Genomic DNA, 21734 nt, shown 5'->3' with positions numbered 1-21734 from the left:
TTGCTGTATTAAGCATTGGATTGGATTGGATTGGATTGTAAGTATTGATGTATTTATTGTGCCTGCCTTCGTTGTAATATATCCGCCGAATCTGCAATGCGTTACTGGGTATAGTCGAACATATGAAGCAACTTAGCCGTATTAAGTCAGATATATGGCGAGAACTGCCGAACGGCTACAAATAGTGATCAAAGTTTACTGCGTATCCATTTGTATGTAGTTGTAGATCATGTGGAAGTTGGTAATGCGTTAGGCGTTCTAGACGTTACACAAGCTCACTTGCTTTTATTTTGTACCGTACTGGGCAATGTTGAAGTGAAGTATTTATCCAACTGGAGGAATATTCATCCTATGAGGTGATTGAAAAAACTTCAGCTGTGAAAAATATGGGATATCATGCTATGCTCGAGCCTTTGATGATTCAAGATTTGAAAACCCTAGAAACATATGGAACTGATGTAACTTTGTATTTTACAGATATATACATACGCCTACTGCAGTTGTTTGTATTATTACTCCTGTGATATTTGTGACATTGAAAATGAGGCTGCTGGTGACTTATGGAGATCATAAACGAGTGATTACAGTGGATCACAGATCTGAGATAGCTGAAACTGTGAGAACTGTATTTTTGGAGTAATATCGGGGACAGTATATTCAACTTCTATATTACGAAGAAGCATTTGCCTCGTGCAAGATAAAGCAGTAATACGACTAATCTTGACGATGAAAGTAAGTAATTATTACCACACATGAATTGGTAGGCTACTATACTGGGATTACACCCTTAACACATATTGGAAGAGTCCTTTCGGAGTTACGAAGGACAATGATTCCGAATATGACCTTGGTTTTTTCAAATTGTCTCTGGTTTTGGTGATAACCCATGGGGTTATTTTGACTAACGTCACATTTTCACTGTAGTGTCCAGATAAAAAAACGGCTTAGTCGTGTTATCAAGTTAGGAAATTAAATCTACTCGTTATACTGAACACTGTATTAAATCAAAATGCAGTAAAATAATTATATATTCAGGGTAATTGGATTTACGATAATTGGAGTTTTTTATGGATAATTTCTTGAGAGACCACATCATATTTTGAGTGGTGCCCCTTCAATTTCAACCTTGGAATCGATTTCTTACAAGCACGTTGCTATTTTTGTGCTGAAGAGATATGTCCATGGCTAAGCCAAGTATTATCGTCACTCTTCTATTATTGTGCAGAGAAAGCTGTTTGCAAATTCAACACATCTACCTTTCCGAAGACAAACTTAGCGCCGACGAGCATCAAAAGGAAATAAGAGCAGAGTGGAAAAAGAGGGTGCCAGATGAAGAGATGCTGCAAGATAGAATGAGAAGAACTTTCAAATCACGCCGTGACAGTGTCGCAAAGGGAATATCAACAAGAGTACTGATGGAGATTGGAGATGTACCCAGTTTTTACCCGTGCTCACTTCGTCACTTGGTAGGTATAACGCAGTGGTTTCAAACACAACATTGCCATTATCGAGTCAACCTGCGACTTGGCAACAAATCCGCAAAGAGTTCATTTTGCAGAATGCTAGGATATTACAAAACAAACTATATATGTTGGTGAAATGATTTGCGATAGTTGTGACATATCCTCGACCACAATCCCGACTCGTGCTTAGATTGAGACTACTGATAGTACTGAAGGCTACTGTAGACTAACTTAATTAATTAGCTATGATGTAAATCTGTCACAATGTTCAGATTTTGGAAGAAATGAAAATATGTTGGCTGAATCAAGCCTGTATGGAAGTTGACTTGACCTCGAAGATTTTGGAAGACTTGGAGCTCTGCACTCAGTCTCCTGCAACCGCAAGAAATTCTGATAGAAGTACAAAAAGTTATGGGTAAGTAACAGACTTTTACAAAGTTAGTTAGTTGACGGTCAGTATCTGTTGAGTAGTCCTAGTTGCGGATTGTGAAAAATGATTAGTTCTAGTTTTAGTTACGGATTTCGGGTAGTGAGTAATTCTTGTTCCAGCTCCGCAGTTGTGCACGTAAAAATGTAGTAGGCGCTCAATAACTGAAAAGCATGTCATCACATTTATTCTCCCTCATAATTTAAAATAATGTTAAACATGATACATTTTGAATTCTCTTTAGTCCAGGTTTTTATATTAAGACAGTAAAAGGAATTTGGGATACTACAAAGCAATGTTCCCTCTAATTTTTCACAATTCTGCGCACACTCACCAACTCACTGCGCAGACCCTTGGAAAACATTGCGTTACGACTAAAAAATAGGTCATCACTTCGGAATATTTGTGCGCAACTTAAATTTTCTATGCGCAGAGACCGTATCAGCACTGCGCATTTGCGTACGTGCGCAGCTTAGAGGGAACATTGCTACAAAGCTTATTGTCTTGATCGCTTCTATCCAAACAGTTGCGACTTGGTGAAATCGACATATATATAGCGGTTTAGGCCAACATGTTGCGGTACTTTTGGTCAAGGTTTCCTCGCCGTGGAGCTTTTTCGCAGCACACTTCGCAGAGTCGCATGTTAGCCGAAACGTCAATGTCTTGGTGTGTCATGACGCGCTAACAACCGACGTTGAAATGCTGATCTCTATAAATTAGCTGTTTTGCGGGTAGAGGGGTACCCATATTACTATCAAGACATCTAGTCACGATAAATCGAGGGAAGACATTTTGAATGAAATTTCATAAATTATATAATTTATGTCTATTTACATAATAATTTTTAGTCCTTCTAGCTCGGGGCCCCCTTCATTTGAGGCGTCTGGTGTGCGGCAGTTGCGGCCCTGTGGTTAGTGATCCATACCTTTTTGCATTTCAGCTTTTGACGTTCTTTTTATGATAGGCCTGTTTATCCTTTACGGATGATGAGGTCTCATAGTAAAAACGAGCAGCACTGATTAACTTGTTTTACGAAATCATAGGTAATGCAAAACGTAGCCTATCACGAAAGAATACGAAGCACAGACCGCGTAATGCGTAATGTGACAATGGCAGGTATGGTTTGAACCAAACTATATGGAAGGCTGTGTAATCGCGATATGTCATTCAGCAGGCTCCAAAGTAAATCAAGTTCCGTTCCAGCTCAGTTCACCCAGCTCGTGGTTTTATTCCACGCAGCAATATTCAAAAGTAGGTTTTATGTTTTGAACGGACACGCGTACTGTTCAAATAGCGGGCCACACTTTGCCCAGGGCTGAGTTCGTTGGGGATTTTAAAGGTCATTACTTCTTGGTAGGATATATAAAAATAGGGTATTTCAAGTTGCGGATTTTAAAAACTGTCTGGTCCCTAAGGCGATGTTGAAATTTGCGTAGTTTTTGCCACACATATGTTTGCAGTTCACACTACACAAACAGTAACTGCATTCATTTAATTTTAAAAAAGTTTTTTTTTTCCCGAAGTGTTTCTCTTGAGCTGATTTCTGGCACTTCTCATTCAGGTGGTCAGACAATGGACTGGATGGTCGTCATCCCCACCATTTGCAATGAACGCTTTGACAGCTTCCTGATTGTGAATAAGGTGAGTTCTTGATAATGGCCAAAACGGGTTTCCTAATAATTAGGGCTGGGCAAAATCGAGTGCCTGAGCGATTCGATTCTGAATCACGTATTATGCTTCGAGTCGAGTATTCGAGTATCACTAATTTTGACGTCACAACAAAATCTAATATGTCAAAGTTAAAATATGTACATTTTGTCCCACCACAGCGAATGTAATGCCTTATCTATCCCATTAAAAATACTTGGGTATTTTTCGACCCTACCGATTTCATTGCATTTTCTTGCAATGTTGGGGGAGGATCATGACTTCGGAAATGTTTTTCCTGTAACGGTCGTAGCTTTGTACTATATGTTTCGTATGCTCCGATAGGTCAATCAAAGTTTCACGGCTTCCACAATGGAAAATAGTATCGAAACCACAATTCTAGTTGATAAAATAACTTTGAGTAGCGAGAAGCGTGTATAATTTTAGTACTCGAAAAAATGGTCTTTTACTACTCGACTCGAATCATTAAAATTATTACTCGATTCAGATTCGAGTAATCGAATCATTATGCTCACTGCCCAGCCCTACTAATAATACCCCACGACAATACTACAATAATAATAATAATACTCTACTCACATCAGATTCGAGTGCTCGAATCATTTTGCCCAGCCCTACTACAAACCATGTGAGTTTAGTGTCATGCGCCATTGCTTTCGGGGAAAAACAGTCAAAAACCACTGATATTGTTAGTTGTGATTTAGTTTGTAAGTTCCTGATTTTAATAGGTTGTTAGTACTGGTTCTATCGAATTTTTAAAAGTTTTAGATATAGTTGTAAATAAGTTATAGTTATATTTGTGGTTTTTGGAAATTGAGTAGTTTTAGTTTCAATTCTAGTTTTGAATTCTAGAAGGTGATTGATTAGTCCTAGTTTAATTTTACTTGCGGATTTCAAAAAGTGAGTATTCTGTTTTCGGAATTCCCAGAAAATATACAAACAACCTTTGGCCGGGTCGCAATCACCAATGTTGAACTCCGCCACCAACATACGAGCATTCAAATCCTGGATGTACTGCCAGTCCTTGGATTAGTTCATGCATTTAATAAAAATTGGATAATCGTAGCATCAAATAGTATAGTGATGCATAGGTAAAGGAATGAAATACGGTGCATACTTGATATTGTCAAGAAGTAGATTTTGGATATACCGAGCCAATTCGTAGACTAGGTCAATTAATGTAATGAGGTGCAAATTGATTTTTGTCATCTTAACTGGCTGTGATGAATACAACTTTAAACTACCTTGGAGACTATTGATATATATTCTATCAACTCGTGTGCCTTATTGAATATTGCATGAATGGTAATGACGTTCATATTCAATATAGGATCCGAAGAATGTCTGCCCGACGATGAAGTTCGATACTCTTCAGAAAAAGTGGACAATCCTTTTCGATGGGGAATCTGTCGCTGGAATAATGTGTTTCCATCATATGCATTGGCGTCATATTGGGGTTTGAATATCAAGTTTGCGCCACCGTCAGCAAGTTCATGGAACTTTGTCGCAGATTTTCTTGCAAACATTCCAGATGTCAAATACAGCCAAATACATCTAACCACAGATTATGTTTACATTGGTCGAGGTGAAAGGTCAATTTTAATCATTATTAGGACATGGGTAGGAACATGGATGTCAACAGGTCTACATGGATGTCGACAAGTTGTCATGGACATTTTCCATGTCGACATGACTCAGGTGGGACCAGGTCTAGACAATGGGTACACCCATCATTATTTTTTACAGTGAACAGTACTTTTCAGACGCAATAGTCTACACCAGGCGAGCCTGTTTCAAAAATAGGTCGAATATCCGCATTTACCGATATTCGTCAGAACAGTGAGCTTTTAAATATACAGATTCATTGATTTAGCTATTCTTGTTTAAATCACATCAACATGTAACTTACAAATGACAATACATATATAAACACCTAAATGATGATATCAAATATATCCTCAATCACAATTAGACATTTACCGACATGTAATAGAATCACAATATATCGAAGACGTAGGATACTGCGCGCTGCCTATACAGGCGACATGACGGAATTCCATTCATGGTTTTCTTGAAATGGCGGGGGGCTCCGTTATGGCAGATCGACGTCCAGGACAATGCCAGAGTAGTAAACAACATTACTAATCGGTGGCAAATACCCGTGAAGTACTAGCAGATTTTCAATATATGCATGCCCATAGCGTATTGCATCTTTTGATACCGCTTGTTTCTCTTACACTTGCGGATTGAAATTGTAACACTGCAATCTGTGTTTGCGCTGATCTAAACTTACTCCCCGCCATAATTTTAGTATCAAGTCACGGTGACATGATTAGGTAATTAAAAATCCCGTCATCATCATGACAGAACGCCAAAGTGGATTGGCGATTAAGCGAAATGACGATGAAAAAAACGTTCGTATAAGGGGGGGAGTGCGCAGAAATAAGCCACGATGCATTGATTTAACTCAAAACGAAGGAACAGTAAATTATAACATACGTCACGCAGCTGATCGGCTCCAAAGCCGTTATTCGTGATACCCCAGCCGTAGACAACGCCATACTTTGTCTTCCCAGGAGGAGAGTCTGGCGTAATTTCGTCGTTGCGATTATCAGGTTTAGCAATGCATATCGGCTAAAAGAATAAAATATATGTTTGTAATAGAAAACGCCTAAAAACTATTTGATTTGCCGCAAAGTTAATCGATGTGAAGTAAAGATATTAGTGATGCGCCGATTATTCCTCAAATGCAAATAGCATTCGGTTGAGCCGGGCCGAATCATCTAGGGATGGTGTGAACGTGAGGTTCACGTTTGCGTTCTGTGTGTGAACCTCGGAAATTTAGAGGTTCGCGTTCACAACAGAACCTTGGTAGGTTCTGCACTGTGAACCTTTTTCATATATTACAATTTTCACTTCATTATAACATCTTTGGTTGAAAATTATTGCATTTCAACTGCGGGCCACTCTATGCATGGCGCTGGCAGCATTAAAAATCAACACTAAACGAGCATGCACCTTGACAATCTCGAAAGTTTTACTTGCTTTGTTACAAAAGTTTGCTCGAAATATCCAGCTTTCCGTTTATGAATATTTAGTGACTCTCTGCTGTGAGTTTGACCCGCAATCACACAACGTCTTGAGCGAAATACATAGTCAGCGAATGATGCTTATTCAACCAATCAATGAGATTGATATCGTTTTCTGATGCAAAAAAATCAAGCAGGCGTACGGGGTCAATCTTGACTTCATATCTTTACTGCATCATTAAAACCAAACCTTTGTGATTGAGGTGTTGGCTACTGCGGTATAACTTGTTAATGGGGTAATATCGGTAGCAAGTATAGAAACCCGTTTTACACTCAGCCTAATATCAATGTAGCGATACTCAGACGCCGAATACATTATCCGGTCTGGCCTAGACCGTTAAGGCGTAAGCTTATATTCCCTGGTAACTCCTCATCGAAATTGTTGGCAAAGCGACGGAAGACATTGATTTTATAGGAGTATCATATTCTTTGATTGCCTCAGTTGTGCAACTGATAAATCGCTTCTCAAAAGATTTGGTGTTCTAAACTTAGAAGATATGAGGAAGCTAGAAATTGCCAAGTTTATGTATCAGTTCCATTGCGGTCAATGTCCCTCAGATTTCAAGGACTACTTCACCTCGGAGATAAAAGCGCACAAGTACAGCACACGCGCGTCAACGAAGAACAACTACCATATGATCAGGACTGAATACAAGAAAACGCATTGCTCTATCGAGTATGCCGGACCCCAATTGTGGAACAGCATCTCGCCGACTATCCGACAGTCGTCGAGCATGTCCGCATTCAAGTCGAAATACAAGCAATTTCTTCTAAATCAATACTAGCCAGTCTTCAGGATTACCGGACCACGACCTAACATCGACCTCGCCCTCCGCCACATGCCACCCCATTTTGTCGCTTGCGTCTTATATTCTCTGCATTACTTTTCATTCAGTGTGCATGCCTCTTCTTTACTTCGCCTAGGCTGAGGTGGGTGTCTGATCTCAAAGGCTACTCCAAGTTGTTTCGACACCTTCCTATCTTTTCATTGTATCGCAGTCTTGTGATGTTTTGAAACGATGAAAATATTAATAAACCTGATTGATTGATTGATTGATACATTTAGCGACGTTTAAAACGCCAACATACTTCGGCATTGTGGAATGATGTGGCCCGAGTCGTCGCTATGTATCGTGTACAACTGTACATTAATATAGGCTATCACTTCATTGAAAGATAGGGTTGGAATTAGTAATATGACGTCACGTGACGTCATGAGGTTCACGTTCGTGTTCACACAGAACCTTTCAAAAAGGTTCGCGTTCACACGAACCAGAACCTTTCAGAGGTTCACACCATCCCTATATGATACCCGCTTTATAGATAGGCGCATTGTGAGGATCACGGTTTCTCAATCCTCCATGGTTTGTGACTAGACGTTGAAAAATATATTTGCATGCAACTAATTATGGTGATAACTATTGTACTGAATTACCTAACATTTCTCTCTTACATCATTCTTTCACAAAGACGACTAACTGACCAAAGTAACGGGAATAGTTGAAATATTCAAGTTGGTTTTATTTTTATCTCTCTTACAACATATTTTGCGGTAAGCATTGACAGTTGAAGTATCAATTTTGTAATGAATAAAAGAATCTCTTGAAGAGAAAAGAAACGACCAATTTGACAACGGAACTATAGGGACGAGTTTGGTAGTGGTATGGTGCACAAGCTGGTTCCGTCTTCGAGGTCGACGGCAGGATATATCAGTGATGAGATGACTCGAGTCATGACTTGACTCACGTCAGACTCGAGTCAAATTGTTGGTATGACATGACTTGACTCGAGTCACTTTGCAGAAATCACTTGACTTGACTTAACTCGACGTTTCAGAATTGTGGATTAACTCGTGACTCCAAGCAAAACTTATGAGCCAATTTCAAGTCACCAAGTAATCGTTGTCGGCTAAATTGCTGTATCTTGTATAAGTTTGGATTGTAACGATACGCTGATGTGATTTCTGAGAGCATGCAACCAATCGCTCAATTATTTTGTGTTTCACTGAGCCGCCATTGTTATGTCATAATTAAAGACCGCAAACGCAGTGATCATCTTACAGCAGTGGTTCTCAACCGGGGGTCCGCGAAGCATTTTCAGAGGGTCCGCGAAGCCTCTACATTTGTGAAGTGCCTGAAAACTTAATTTTTATGATGTTTTTTTATAATTAGGAAAAGCATGCGACAGTTTCGCTTCATATTCGCTAAAACTTTAGGACTCACATCATTGAAATGGTCGTCTGAGATGACATATTCGACTGTGCAAACTCATTTTAATTGTCAAATTACCAATAGCCTGCCGATGCAAAACATGTTCATGTTTGGAGACGATTTTAGGGTTCGAGGAAAAATGAAATGTTGAAGATAGTATTTTGGATTTGGAGTCCCAAAGAACTAATTGAAACCACGCCACGAAATCCATTTTCTCTTGTTGTATAACCACTAAATAACTTCAGGATTAGATGCTAGATGAAAATGACTAGGCTGGACGAGATATGTTCATTAAAAACTCACACCAAAATCTGTCGTCCGAAGCGTTACCCGTTAATAGCCTATTACATTCGCCACCATTATATCTTTGTAGAAATGGATTTTCGACCCCCGTTCATATCCAACCGAAGACGCGGATTTTCAAGAAAATGAATGCAGCTGCAAAATTCTTTTAGAAAGAATGAAAGTCTACCCAATTTCTAAATCTGGTGTGATGTTATCTTCAAAAAAGTTGTTTTTTGTTTGTGGTATCATGGTGTTTGTGGACTACTATGGTCATTTACACCTGTCCGATATTCCTTATTTTTATTCCTAATCTACCGATTTATAGCCCGAGACACGTCTAGGCTTTCTGTGAGACACCGCCTACGTGGGTTGGATGGCGAGGAGGAGCTTAGCCTTAGATAACCATCAGCACTTAAGTAGGAATTCTGGAGTCGATCTCGGTCGGGCAAGAAAAGTCCTTTTGTGGCTGTTAATCACTAGCCTACTATCAATATTTGCATGAGACAGGTGGCGGTAGCTCGATAATTGAACTAATTTTAAACGAAAACTTGAGGGAACCGTAGGGGTCCGTGGTGGTCCAAAAGTGGTCCGCGAAGGCAAAAAGGTTGAGAACCACTGTCTTACAGCTTACGTCGTCGTAAACTAGTCGTACATTAATCTAATAGCAAAGTATCTCTTATTTATAAACTTCTCCCACTGCCGAGTTTCATATAACACTCTTGTATGATTTAAATCGAACGAATATTTTTATACGTTTATATTACTCATGAACCATATAGCAGGTCTAAATGGTATATCATGAATGTGTTGGTGATGCCTAGTGTATTGCATTGTATCAATTTTTTCACCTATTTGCGGTTTGGTATTCCATACTGTATTTTGGCTGATAACTATGACCCTGCATAATTTGAAAGACTTGAGTTGACTCGAGTCACCTTCGAAAATCTATTGACTTGACTCGAGTCAACTTGTGAATTGAGTCGAGATGACTTGTGACTCGAAGGCAGTGACTTGATCCCAACACTGGTATATATTAGCCTATAGATTGCGGGGGTGTATGGGCTCCTCATCTTCATGAGATCCGCATACGCAGTGTCTTACGAAATCCTAATAAGAAAGTGCATGGGTAGTGCTAAAAGTTTTCCGTTATGGAATAATGATACAGGATACATCCCCGGTGTAAAATGACCGATGTAGTTGAATCGCCATTAGCAATAACATAACAACAACTCAATCAAGCCTTAATGAACAATGACAAGGATTTCAACATTTTCGGGTATCACAATTTGAGTCGGGTCAAAATCTGCGCTTAATATGTATCTAGATAGGACTGGTTTACTTGGCATGCTACTCAGTCACGCACCATGGGTTGTCTGCCACGCATTAACAATTGGTAAAAGTGATTCGAAGCGAGCTGACCATAACAGTTGCAGGGCCTAGTAGTTACAAACGACGGAAATCTCATGTTCAGTGTTCACACCTTTACAAATGAAGAAAAATAAAATTCGTTTTCGATGGTAAGTATCGCATAGTCAGCATGCAGGGTCTCCGGAATGTAATCTGGATGCACGAACACGCTTTTGGCAATAGATGACTGCTGCATCCTTTCTCTTTCACCGACATCCGCCACATACTTTCCCACGTATACCGCTGTTTCCTTTGGTGAGATACCTACGGAAGCAGATATGCATCAGCTCTTTTGGTGCGACTTGGTGACAACGGTCAAGAATAGTTGATACATAGATAAGATCTCTATGTTACTGGACTGTAAACTCTGACGCCAGTATGGTGTCTCAGTACCAATGAAGTAACACATATATAGGAGGGGCTCTCAAAGTATGGGTGGCGACCCAAACAAGGGTCGCGAAGGGTATAATTTTACGTCGCGACGGCATCAGCGCGATACTTTTAATTTGAATATGTATGTAATATTTGTTGAATTGCCTTCTAAGTCATTGTGTTGAGTACTATCGCCAATGAGCGAGACACGTAGAAAATCGTTACTGCAATGTGACTTTATAGTGAAAATGTGCTAACCTTTGTAGTAGGGGAGACCGGGGACAAATCTAACTAGGGGCAAATGTAACAATCGACCTCACCGCTAGTAGGATGGAGAAATCAGCTTGATATTTTAAGTGCGCATGCAGTAGTTATCTCTCCTATTATACCTGGAGTTACGTTGAGCTACGATGCGAAACCCCGGAATAATTTGCAAAAAACGAAATTTTTGACCCTTGAGTAAAGTTTTTCTGGTCTGGTATAATTTGTCTAGACGAATAGTACCTCCAGTAGTTACAACGTAATATTTGTAGCTGGAACAATGTTACTATAGTCTACCGTGATGATGAAAAGAATAGGACTTGCATCGCCGGGAAGGTACTATACTGAGACACTAATCATGCGGTCGAGCGTGTCAGGGGCAATCGTAACACTCTGTTACTTTTGCCCCGTTACAATATGTTATCAATTCTGAATGTCTTTGTTCATATGTTGGTATTACCATTCATCTACTGCAGAATAATCTCGCAACAGCCAGAAGTTCACCAGAACAGATACTACCTTGCGATACCAATTCTAACATGATCATCTGTCGAAACGGCCATACAATAGTGGTGATGTGAATCTGACGGTTAGGTTATTTTCGTGATTCAACCACCCTTTCTCATGTTGATCGACTTTTGGTGTGTCGAACTGCAATGGTCATGACTGAATTCTCGTCCTCTGACTTTGATCATGGCCCACTTACATTTTGATATTTGATGTGAACAATTTATTTTAATTTTGTACAGCACAGAAGAATACCATTATAGCTTTTACGCCACACAATGTTGCCTCCTCGTTTTGCTATACTATCATCGGCCCATTCAACCAAGATATGTTAGCCAGGTCGGTTTCGCACCTTCGCAGGTGACCGAATGATCAACCCATTATGCACGTTGAACAACAGAACCTTGGTAGAAGAGGCCGAATATGTGTAGGGAGATGATGAAATGAATGTGCCTCTTGTACACTTTAAGCTTGAACAAGACACGAAGGATGATATTGCATTCAGATGCCATAAATGCGATGGGGCGTAGCCTGGAAGCGTTCAAACGTCTCTTGCTTTAGTTTCATGCAATATTACAATTTGTGCTTCCGTTTTCGTTGTTCATTTCGTTTGTGTTTAGTTATAAATAACACTGTTACAATTGCCCCGCAAAGGTGGTACAATTGCCCCTGGGTACGGGGCGATTGTAACATTTGAGCAGCGATTTTTGCGACCCAGAATTGATTGAGTTCCAATTTAGTTTTTGTATCAACTATCGAGTTGTTAGCTTCTTTATATAAAACTTTGGAAGTGAAATTTCCACGAGAAAAACGCGTAATGTTGGAAAATACAAAAAGTGTTACAATTGTCCCCGGTCTCCCCACAAAATCGGTTTGAATTCATGATAAGTAGGCGATTTTTTAACCTAACGAACGGAAGACTTTGACTTAAAAAATCGAAATTTTGACATTTTTAGACTTTAAAAACCTTAATTGTGACAAAATGTTGACCTCAGTCCAAAGTGGCGAGATAGCGTGGTGGTATGATCCACAGCTGTAACACCAATCAATAGGTTACGGGTTGGAGTCGGGCCGTGTCTTATAAAAATCTAGTTCGTGTCACAAATCGGCAGATATGGAATCCCAATACAGAATATGGGCCTCGTATAAATGACCATTGTAGTCGCAAATCCCCATAAATATCACAATACAAACAAATAATCAGATATGTTTACCGAGTCGCTCACGCCACCGCAAATGCGTTTGTCTACGACTCTACGTGTTGCATTGGATAGAAGGCACAATGCAACAGTTGTTTCAACCCTTAGAGGGGCTTATAAGGGTGCTTCTCAAGTGCCGGTCCGTGGAAAGGTGCCTGCCGGTCCAGAAATATGTTAGAATTTTATATCTCATTTCCACAATGAAAATATTTGGACGCTTGTCTTTTAATTGGAGAAGTAAATCCTATCATTTTTATTGGTTTAGAGAAGTTTAGAACGTATGTTTCCGCATGGTGTCGTATTAGAAAGTTCATGGTCTACTTCAGCGGCTCTCAACCTAGGGGTCCCCCTAGGGGTCCGCGAAGCAATTTCAAGGGGGTCCGCGAGACCTCTAATTTTTTTAAATAGTTGATAACCTAATTTTTATTTTATGTTTTAATTTGAGAAAGCTTGAGGCAGTTTCGCACCACAACTGCTAAAACCTCATGACTCATATCATCATAATAATCGTCTGACATGGACTATCGTAGTATGGAAACTCATTTTCATTGCCAATTTTCCAATAACCTGCTGACACAAACATATTTCTGTTTAGAGACGTTTTGTTGCGGTTTGTAGAAAAAATCGTAATGTCTGTGAAACCTTCTCGATTTGACGTTGTCAGTCTCATCAAATTAGTGAACAGCCGTTTGAAATAAAAATTTCGGAAGTATTTCCATAATTTGTCCCAATGCAAGGAACAGCTTCTTGGAGGTACGGAACTTTAATATACAATTGAATAATGTATTCATATTGAAATGGACCCGAATATTTTCGGCTGACACTCGTCATAAATCGGACAATGATATACCTGCTGTTAAAGCTCGGCTATCAGATTTGGTGCATTCTTATTGCGGATGCCCTATCGACAAGGCTGATTTTGTATGAACAAGGAATGTTTCGTTGCTATCAAAGCATTACGCTCCAACCCTGAAAGTCATATCACCAGTTATATTAGTATGCAGCCTTGTCTTGTTAATGTTCAGTTGTTCATGGTCGAAAATGTTTGCTCGTGAATATATATGTAAACCCGAACAGAACAAGTCGTTTCATGACAGTCTTTCTCTGGTTGGAAAACGTGGATCCATTCTTTGGAGCATAAAATTTGTTTAGACTTTTAGATTAGGATTTCACTTTTACGGTAGAAACTCTCTGCGGGCCGAATCCGGCCCGCGGTCCGTATGTTGCCCGTCCCTGCACTAGATGCTGGACGTGATATGTTCATAAAATATTTGTTTCTTCATTTTGCTGCCATAAATGTTGCAATCACACCAAAAGTATCGCCGTAAGCGTTATGCGTTAATATTGCATTAGCTTCCATCTATCTTTGCGGAAATGGTTTTCGGCACTCCTCGTTCATATCAAAACGAAGACGCGAATTTTCAATACACGACCACGTACTTCAAGTAATACAGCAGCAGAATTAGCTTTGAAATAATAGAAGTCCGCCAATTTCTACATAAATAGTATGATGTTATCTTCAAGAAAAATTGTTATTTTGCTGTCTATCACAAGCCTTACAGTTCATATTTGCACAAGACAGATGAAGTTTGCACCATAATAGAGCTAAAATTGAACTAAAACTTGAGGGGGTCCGCGAGGGTCCGTGACGGTCAAAAGGGGGTCCGCGAAGCAAAAAAGGTTGAGAACCACTGGTCTACTTTATGTGTGCGTCACAATGGTTTTACGGGACTGTTTTTACAAAAAGCTAAGAGTCAAACCCGACTACAGGCGCAAGCGTTTATGACATAAGGATGACGAGCCTGGATAAACCTCCGACTTAGTTGGGGATTCTAGGGTCAACATCAGTCGGACTCGAACTCGCAACACATCGCTGTTACAGCTGTGGAACGTACCAATGAATAATCTCCGCATGTCGAAAGACATAAGTATACTCTTGAAAGTTTGTGGTATACCGAACACATATATGTGGCCCATAATGTTGATGTTAGAATGGTTGGCCAGTCATAATCCTTTCAATAACTTTCTATCTGTTCAGTATATCGCATTGTGAGCCGTTTATCACATATTGGACATTCAGTCTTGCGCGAATGAAAAGAACAGAATCACCGATGGTATTGTGTTGTATACTGTAGCACGACGGGGTTGATAAGTATGACTGCATGCTATCTAATTGAAGTTATTTAAACTGCGTCCTGAGTCAAGCTATCTACATCTTAGTAAATAGAAAATTCAACTGACATCACCTACTTTGGAAGCAGTGGGCTGCTGTGATCACATGTCTCGTAGTGATGAGAGCTCCACCGCAGAATACTCCTGAGCCAAGATTTGTTTTTTTGATCTCCTGTATGAATTGCAAAACTTTAAAACAATACGTGGTCAAAGCATGGACCTTGCACAACGTGCGAACAAGTGCTCTCAAGCGAAAGCCAGAAGCATCCAAACGAACACACATGTTGTCGTCTGTGCTCTGATGATTCCATCAAAAGTTGACCCCTTGTAATGTGACTACCTACCAGTGTTGGGATGACTTGAGTCATGACTTGACTCAAGTTAGACTCGAGTCAACTTTTTCGTATGACTTGACTTGACTTGAGTCGGAGCTTTAAAAATGTGCATTGAATCGTGACTCTGAGCAAACTTTACGAGTCAATTTCAAGTCATTAAGTAAGCGGTGTCGAATAAATCGCTGTCTCTTGTGTATGTTCGGATTGTTCGAGATACGCCGGTGTCACTTGTGAGAACAACCAGTCATTCACTGATTGTACGTTACAAGGTTCCTCAATTGTTAGATCACAAATACATGGACCGCAAAGTATAAAATTAATCTAAATAACAATGTGTCTCTGTTTCTTAGACGAGTCAATGCTTACGTTGCCCAGTGCTCATATTCACCAATCCTCTTGTATGATTTAAATCGAACGAATATATTGTGTGCTATAATATTCTCACGGATGTGTAGATGGGTAGTGTAGGGTATTGTACCATATCAATTTGTTTCAACTTCTCGAAGCTTCGTATTAGGTCCTATATTTTGGCTGATAAGAACTAACTGTAGTATGTAGCTGTACAGTTTCTCGCGTACTTTATTAGCAGTTATACGCGTGCGTGAAGGATACGCCGTCTTTTTGCATGTATAATTAACTAGATATTCGTTATTTGATTAGGATAAATGATTAATTATTCCGTCTTTCACACAGCTAGCAAAATGTATTGACTTTGAATCATCACTCATACGTCGAAAATTCAATTTGACTTGAATTGTGACTTGACTCGTGACTTGACTTGACTTATCACGACTTGACTCGAGTCACCTCCAAAAAACGAGTGACTTGACTTGACTCCAGTCAAAATCTGCAATGACTCGAAGGTATGACTTGATCCCAACACTGCTACCTACCTACATTCTACAGACACTGCTTATTCTACCATGCGACTTCAATCTCCAGATCAGTTCAAGAGTATCTTTGCATACTGCGAGAACACAAATGAGATTCTTACACTTGTCCATTACTTACACAAGAATTTCAGTTTAGCCCGCCTACCATTCTAATCCAATTGATTTTCAAGCCGAGACAGTCTCTTTACTTTTGAAATATTTTAGAGAATAGCGTTTTCACAGATTACCGTTTACTTTCGGACTTTGTTCTAATGCTCAGACCTTCGTGTCCTGCTCGAAACACATACTTGATATGCGCAGTTGAACAGTAATAGGTCTATCTTGCGTCACACATACATCGGCCCGAAAGCATTGATTTCGAAATTAACAGCGCACAGAGTAATCTATACGAACCTTGTGCAACATGGCAACAAAAGGAGCCTCTCCTAGTTTTGTAATTTGACCATCTTTTATTTTTGCATTTATCATGCGTTTGCTCAAACCAGGACTCTCTCCACAAGCTGTAAAAAAAGATACCTAAATTATTATCACAATAAACCAAAATTGCCATGTCACTGAGTGCTTTACTTGAAGTCATAGTTCAAGTTGTGCCTGCTCAATCCACTTGATGCCTCTTACGTTAAGCCGATACTTCACTAATTTATTATTCATGCTAAAGTACTTGTTCCTTGATCATTATACTTTGTTTTGTAGGTGTATGGGTTGGTATACCTATACGCAGGTCAGTGACGTGCGGTGAGGTTCATGGCTGGTGAGGCACGGACCCCCCCCACACACACACACACACACAAACAAACAAACAAACACGCACGCACGTAACGTACCTGATAAAGAGATCCAACATGTGAATAACAGCAACGGGTATAGAGAGCTTTTTTTGCACGCTGATAGCCGTTGCAATTCCACATTCTACAATATATGTATGTAGGACTGGTCGCTATTGTGCTAAATGGGCAAGTCGAGACGGATAATAATTACTATCTCTTCAAGTAACGGTATAAATTATTCGAAGCACAATAAAATGGCATCCTCATGTACAAATATTTTTTCAGTAACATAAGACACTAGATTTGCCGAATTTCGGAAGAAAATAATACACTAGGACGCTCGGTCAAGTCAAAATACACTAATAGATCTAGTGTAAAAACACTAGGAGTGGCACCACTGACAACAAACAACGACAACGCAGGCTATGTATAAGTTGTTATGTTCGTGCATTTTACGTTGGTATCGTTTGTCTCTTATTTGTCTGGGATTAGTAATTACCGCCAATCGTTTCGTATTTATACCCTGTGTTCTGTTGTCTCGTGGTCTTTCTTTTAACTGCACTCTGGATCGTGTCGCCTGTCTTAAGTTATTCTGCTGTATAATATACGGATTTCATATTGCAACCTCGTCGTATTGAGTTATTGTTCAAACAAGATCAAAAACATAACATAAGTATAGCTATCACATACTAAAATTAGGGGTTATAATAGGTATTGCAGTCGAACACAGCATAAAGGCCACAAACAACGACAATGCACCCTTTGCAAGTAGCTATCACATACCTCAATTTAACGTAGCTAAGGATGGAAAATACATAACAGCTACATAAGTAAGAGAATATATTTGCTCCGCATTACGCATTGGCCGTCGCTACTATATAATTCCTACAAGGCTGTTGGATTACGAAATCGAAAGCGCGTTTCACTGTTCTGCGATTCTCAAATTGTTAGCGAATAGTAGCATGCATGAGGCAGATTCGTGTGTGCCGCACCTGGCTATCGTATCTCTGCGATGGCATTGTCTGCCATAAAGCCGAACGTCACCTTCATTGGCGATTTTACAGGGGTTCTGGTCCTCTGACACTGTTAATATTTGGATTTTCGGAATCAGTGTGACCAAAGCATTTGATTGATACCAGTTATTATGAATTCCGAGCTATCTATATGATGAATTGCATTGTCGCAGATGATGCACGACCTACCCCTGCCTCACCTGTGCTTCACTTCTCTTTTCGCGCTGTATTTTTGTATATTAATTATGCAAATTGGTGATGTTGGGTGAAAAAACGTTCAAATTTAGTTATTTATGAACATCGATGTAAAATATCAATAATATCATCGACCAATCGAGAGTATTCACAATTTTCACTTACTCACGCTGCTGACAGGTGAGGCACTGCCTCACCTGCCTCATTGCACCCCACGTCACTGAGGCAGGTGTATGTATACCGACCAGCATTATAGCTTTGCCGTGGGATATCCTTCCGTCCGCATCCTTATCCATTTGTCCCGGTTTGGGGCCGTCAATGCAATAAATTGTGCTCTCTCTTCAGGCAACCACTTGTTTTTCATATTTTAATACAGTGAGAAACATTTCCGCTGGATTTTCGCAACCTTATTTATGAATGCGTTCATCACTGTCAGCAGACATTATGACTGCAGCAAAACGGACCAGAATTAGGATATTACACTTCTTCTCAATGGGATTATACCCTCTGGTATTCTATCAGGGACCAGATTACCATTTCGGTCATCGTCGCGGACTTTCAGAAAATCTAATTTCGCTGCACGTAGTGTTAAAAACGGATTTTAACAGTATAAATGCTACATCAGTGATTCTCAGCTGCCTCAGTTTCTTGCCAATACAATACAATTTACATCCCCGTTGCAAAATGCAAAATACCCATTGAAATGTCTATAAGTCTAAGTTTTCATTATTTGCTTAGGAGTTGCATACTCTTGTTCTAATTGGATGTCGGTTGATTACGATTTTAGAGGGTTCGTCGACCAGCAACATTCTTTTCAAAATTTCACCAACACGGAAGCCGAAAAGGTGGAGATCCACTGTGGTAGGCTACATCACTTTCCATATACAAGATGGAAAGTTTTGGAGTGAAGAAACTATAACATACAATGGTAAATTTGGGCTAATACTTATTTCGTTACACAAAGCTTTTCCTGCTAAATGCAGGTAAAATTTCTATATCGTGGTTGTGTAGGCCACCTCATTTTAATTACATCACTGACGAACAATATTGCGTGGGTAAAATTTTATATGCTTACCTGATTCTGCTGTTGCATCTATCTTTACAAGTAGCGTGGCGTGTCTCTCGACTCCTTCATCTGTAATCTGGCAAGAGAATTCGCCCGAGTTTGTGAAGCGAGGTCTTTCAATTGTCAATTGGCGTTCACCATCTTCAAACTTAACCCAATGTTCAGTCTGAAATCGGATATCATAAACCTTTCGTCATAGACTCCCAGTCGGGTAGAGGATCTGCTCTCGATATATTACAGACTCCGGGAATCATGATAATAGTATTGTAGTTTTGGAATATGCCAGTCGATATTTCAAAATGGCATCAATTTCATCTGAAATTGTCCTTTAACCTTATATGATATCTACCTACTGTACAATTTACCAACAGCAATATTGTAGACCAGTGGTTCTCGACCTTTTTTCTTCGCGGACCCTTTTTGAACCGTCACGGACCCCCGCGGACCCCCTCAAGTTTTAGTTCAAATTTAGCTCAATTATCGTGCGATCGGCATCTGTCTTGTGCAAATATCAACTATAGGCATGTGATAAACAGCAATAAAATGACCGGACTTTTATATATTTGAAGCGAATTCTGCAGTTACATTTCTTAAATTGTGTGGTAGTGTCTAGAAAATTCACGCATTTCAATTTGATATGAATGAGTGCGGAAAATCCACTTCTAAAATGGTATAGGTGGCGGCGAATGTAACATTACCACCTGTCGTTTCCGACGACACTTTTGCGTGTGATCAAAACGTATTTGCTACCAAAATTGAAAAACAGATTCCAATGAAGTTATCACGTTCAGACTAGTCGTTTCTGTCTATCAGCTCATTTTCAAGATATTATGGAATACAGTGGTTCACTCACGATTTCGCAACTGTTGCAGAGACATGATCAAGTATCCGACCGCCGAAGCGGCTGGTTACAAAAAAGCAAGTGAAAGCACGACGCAACGATAATACCACTGATGTTTGGGACAGTATTACAGAGCAAGGATGCTACATGTATATCACAGGAAAAAATGGATTCCGTGACGTGGGTTTAATCCCCGTTTTTGCAAAACACAATGTTCATCAAACCTCAACAAAGCATCTCTAAACCGCAATATGTTTGTATTAGTATGCTATTGGCAAAGAAAGTTAGTTTACATGGTAGGATATTTCATCTCATACGGCCATTGCATTGATGAGAGCCATGAAGCTTTAGCAATTTTGAAGCGAAACTGCCTCGTGATTTCCCAAATTTTAAAAAAAGTTCCAAATTGGTAACCAGTCATTTTGCAACATTAGAGGGCTCGCGCACCCCCGGTTAAGAACCACTGGTATGGGATATTTCATCTAAGACGGCTATTCTGTTTATGCAAGTCCTGAAGTTTTAGCAGTTATGGAGGCAAACTGCCCTATTATCTACCTAGCCTAGAAAATTAGGTAATAGGCCTACATCATGTTGCAAATTTAGAGGCCTCGCGGACCCCCTGAATATGCTTCGCGGACCCCCGGTTGAGAACCACTGTTGTAGACAAATACTAAATATCATTATTTTTTATCGGTCGCTATGTACTTAACCTACGGTCACATATAGACTCAATTGGCCTACTCCAGAAATGAATAGATAGACAAACAGCAGCCCAATTTCCCTCGATGTGTTCAATTGAAATCAACTTTCAGTCTTAACGGATGTGTTTTAGACCAATATGCAGTGTCGGATGGAGACCCGACAATAGCCGTCTCAAATTCGGAGATGTCATTATCGACATGGATAATGTCACGAGATCTAGGTCGATGACTTATGGGATAAAGCAAGGGCCACGTTCACAACACCACCAAACAGTTCTATGTCCCAGCTCGATACTTTGGCATAGATAACCGCCTTCCAGGCGAATACACCTGAACGAATCACCGCAACGAATCACCGCAACATGCAGTTCAATTTGATCACTGCACAAAATCTATTTCTTTCTTTTAACGTTCTACTTTTAAACTAGTGGCCTTATACGCATAGGCCATGTCCTATTAGGCACACAGTACTCCTGAACACTGTTCCCGCGGCCGCGCACTATGCTTTCAAAGTCGCCGCGCACAGGAAAACGTGTGCCGCGCACAAGAAAGCCGAAGTGATGACCTTTTTTTAGTCGTTACGCACTATTGTCCAAGGGATCGCGCAGGGAGTTGGTGAGTGCGAGCAGACTAGTAAAAAATTAGAAGGATCATTGCTCCTGACCAAATAAGTTTGAAGTGCAGTTACCGAGGTGAATCCAAACTGAACGACGTATATCTATAATTTCCCGATATGATCTTCCATTGTTCAATGTAGGCCTACTTGGGAATCTCATAGGATTCTGAATTATCTCGGTTCCCTGTCTCTTAGCCTACCAGATCGTTACTCTCAATAATTAGAACTGTGAAGTGCTAGTGAGTTA

General features: G+C 39.9%; 2 protein-coding genes across 3 annotated transcripts in view; one reads left to right on the top strand and one right to left on the bottom strand.

Annotated features, from left to right (window-relative positions):
- The window catches only part of LOC145434827 (uncharacterized), a 50169-nt gene that overhangs the window by 12726 nt on the left and 15709 nt on the right, over positions 1-21734 (bottom strand). For both annotated transcript variants that reach the window (XM_080312053.1, XM_080312054.1), the window contains 5 exons: positions 19339-19495; positions 16682-16788; positions 15139-15232; positions 10623-10813; positions 6058-6192 (listed from right to left, as the gene is read on the bottom strand). In XM_080312053.1, the coding sequence (XP_080168179.1) occupies positions 6058-6192; positions 10623-10813; positions 15139-15232; positions 16682-16788; positions 19339-19495 (684 nt within the window). The remainder of the gene's footprint in view (positions 1-6057; positions 6193-10622; positions 10814-15138; positions 15233-16681; positions 16789-19338; positions 19496-21734) is intronic.
- Positions 1169-5296, top strand: LOC145434864 (uncharacterized). Its single transcript, XM_080312110.1, has 4 exons — positions 1169-1466; positions 1736-1878; positions 3452-3531; positions 4889-5296. Exons 1-3 carry the CDS (start codon positions 1176-1178, stop codon positions 3498-3500), a joined length of 483 nt encoding a protein of 160 aa, XP_080168236.1. The 5' UTR covers positions 1169-1175; the 3' UTR covers positions 3501-3531; positions 4889-5296.

Source organism: Botryllus schlosseri, chromosome 3 (genome assembly GCF_051294905.1).
Source record: "Botryllus schlosseri isolate E-star chromosome 3, Bs_hap1, whole genome shotgun sequence".
NCBI classification, from domain to species: Eukaryota; Metazoa; Chordata; class Ascidiacea; order Stolidobranchia; family Styelidae; genus Botryllus; species Botryllus schlosseri.
This window is presented reverse-complemented; position numbering and strand designations above follow the sequence as displayed.

Excerpts from the sequence above, each read along its gene's own strand:
- LOC145434864 (XM_080312110.1), top strand. The coding sequence starts at position 1,176 with ATGTCCATGGCTAAGCCAAGTATTATCGTCACTCTTCTATTATTGTGC. Across the intron at positions 1,467-1,735 it reads CGTGCTCACTTCGTCACTTG|ATTTTGGAAGAAATGAAAAT; the intron begins GTAGGTATAACG and ends CACAATGTTCAG. Across the intron at positions 1,879-3,451 it reads AGAAGTACAAAAAGTTATGG|GTGGTCAGACAATGGACTGG; the intron begins GTAAGTAACAGA and ends CTTCTCATTCAG.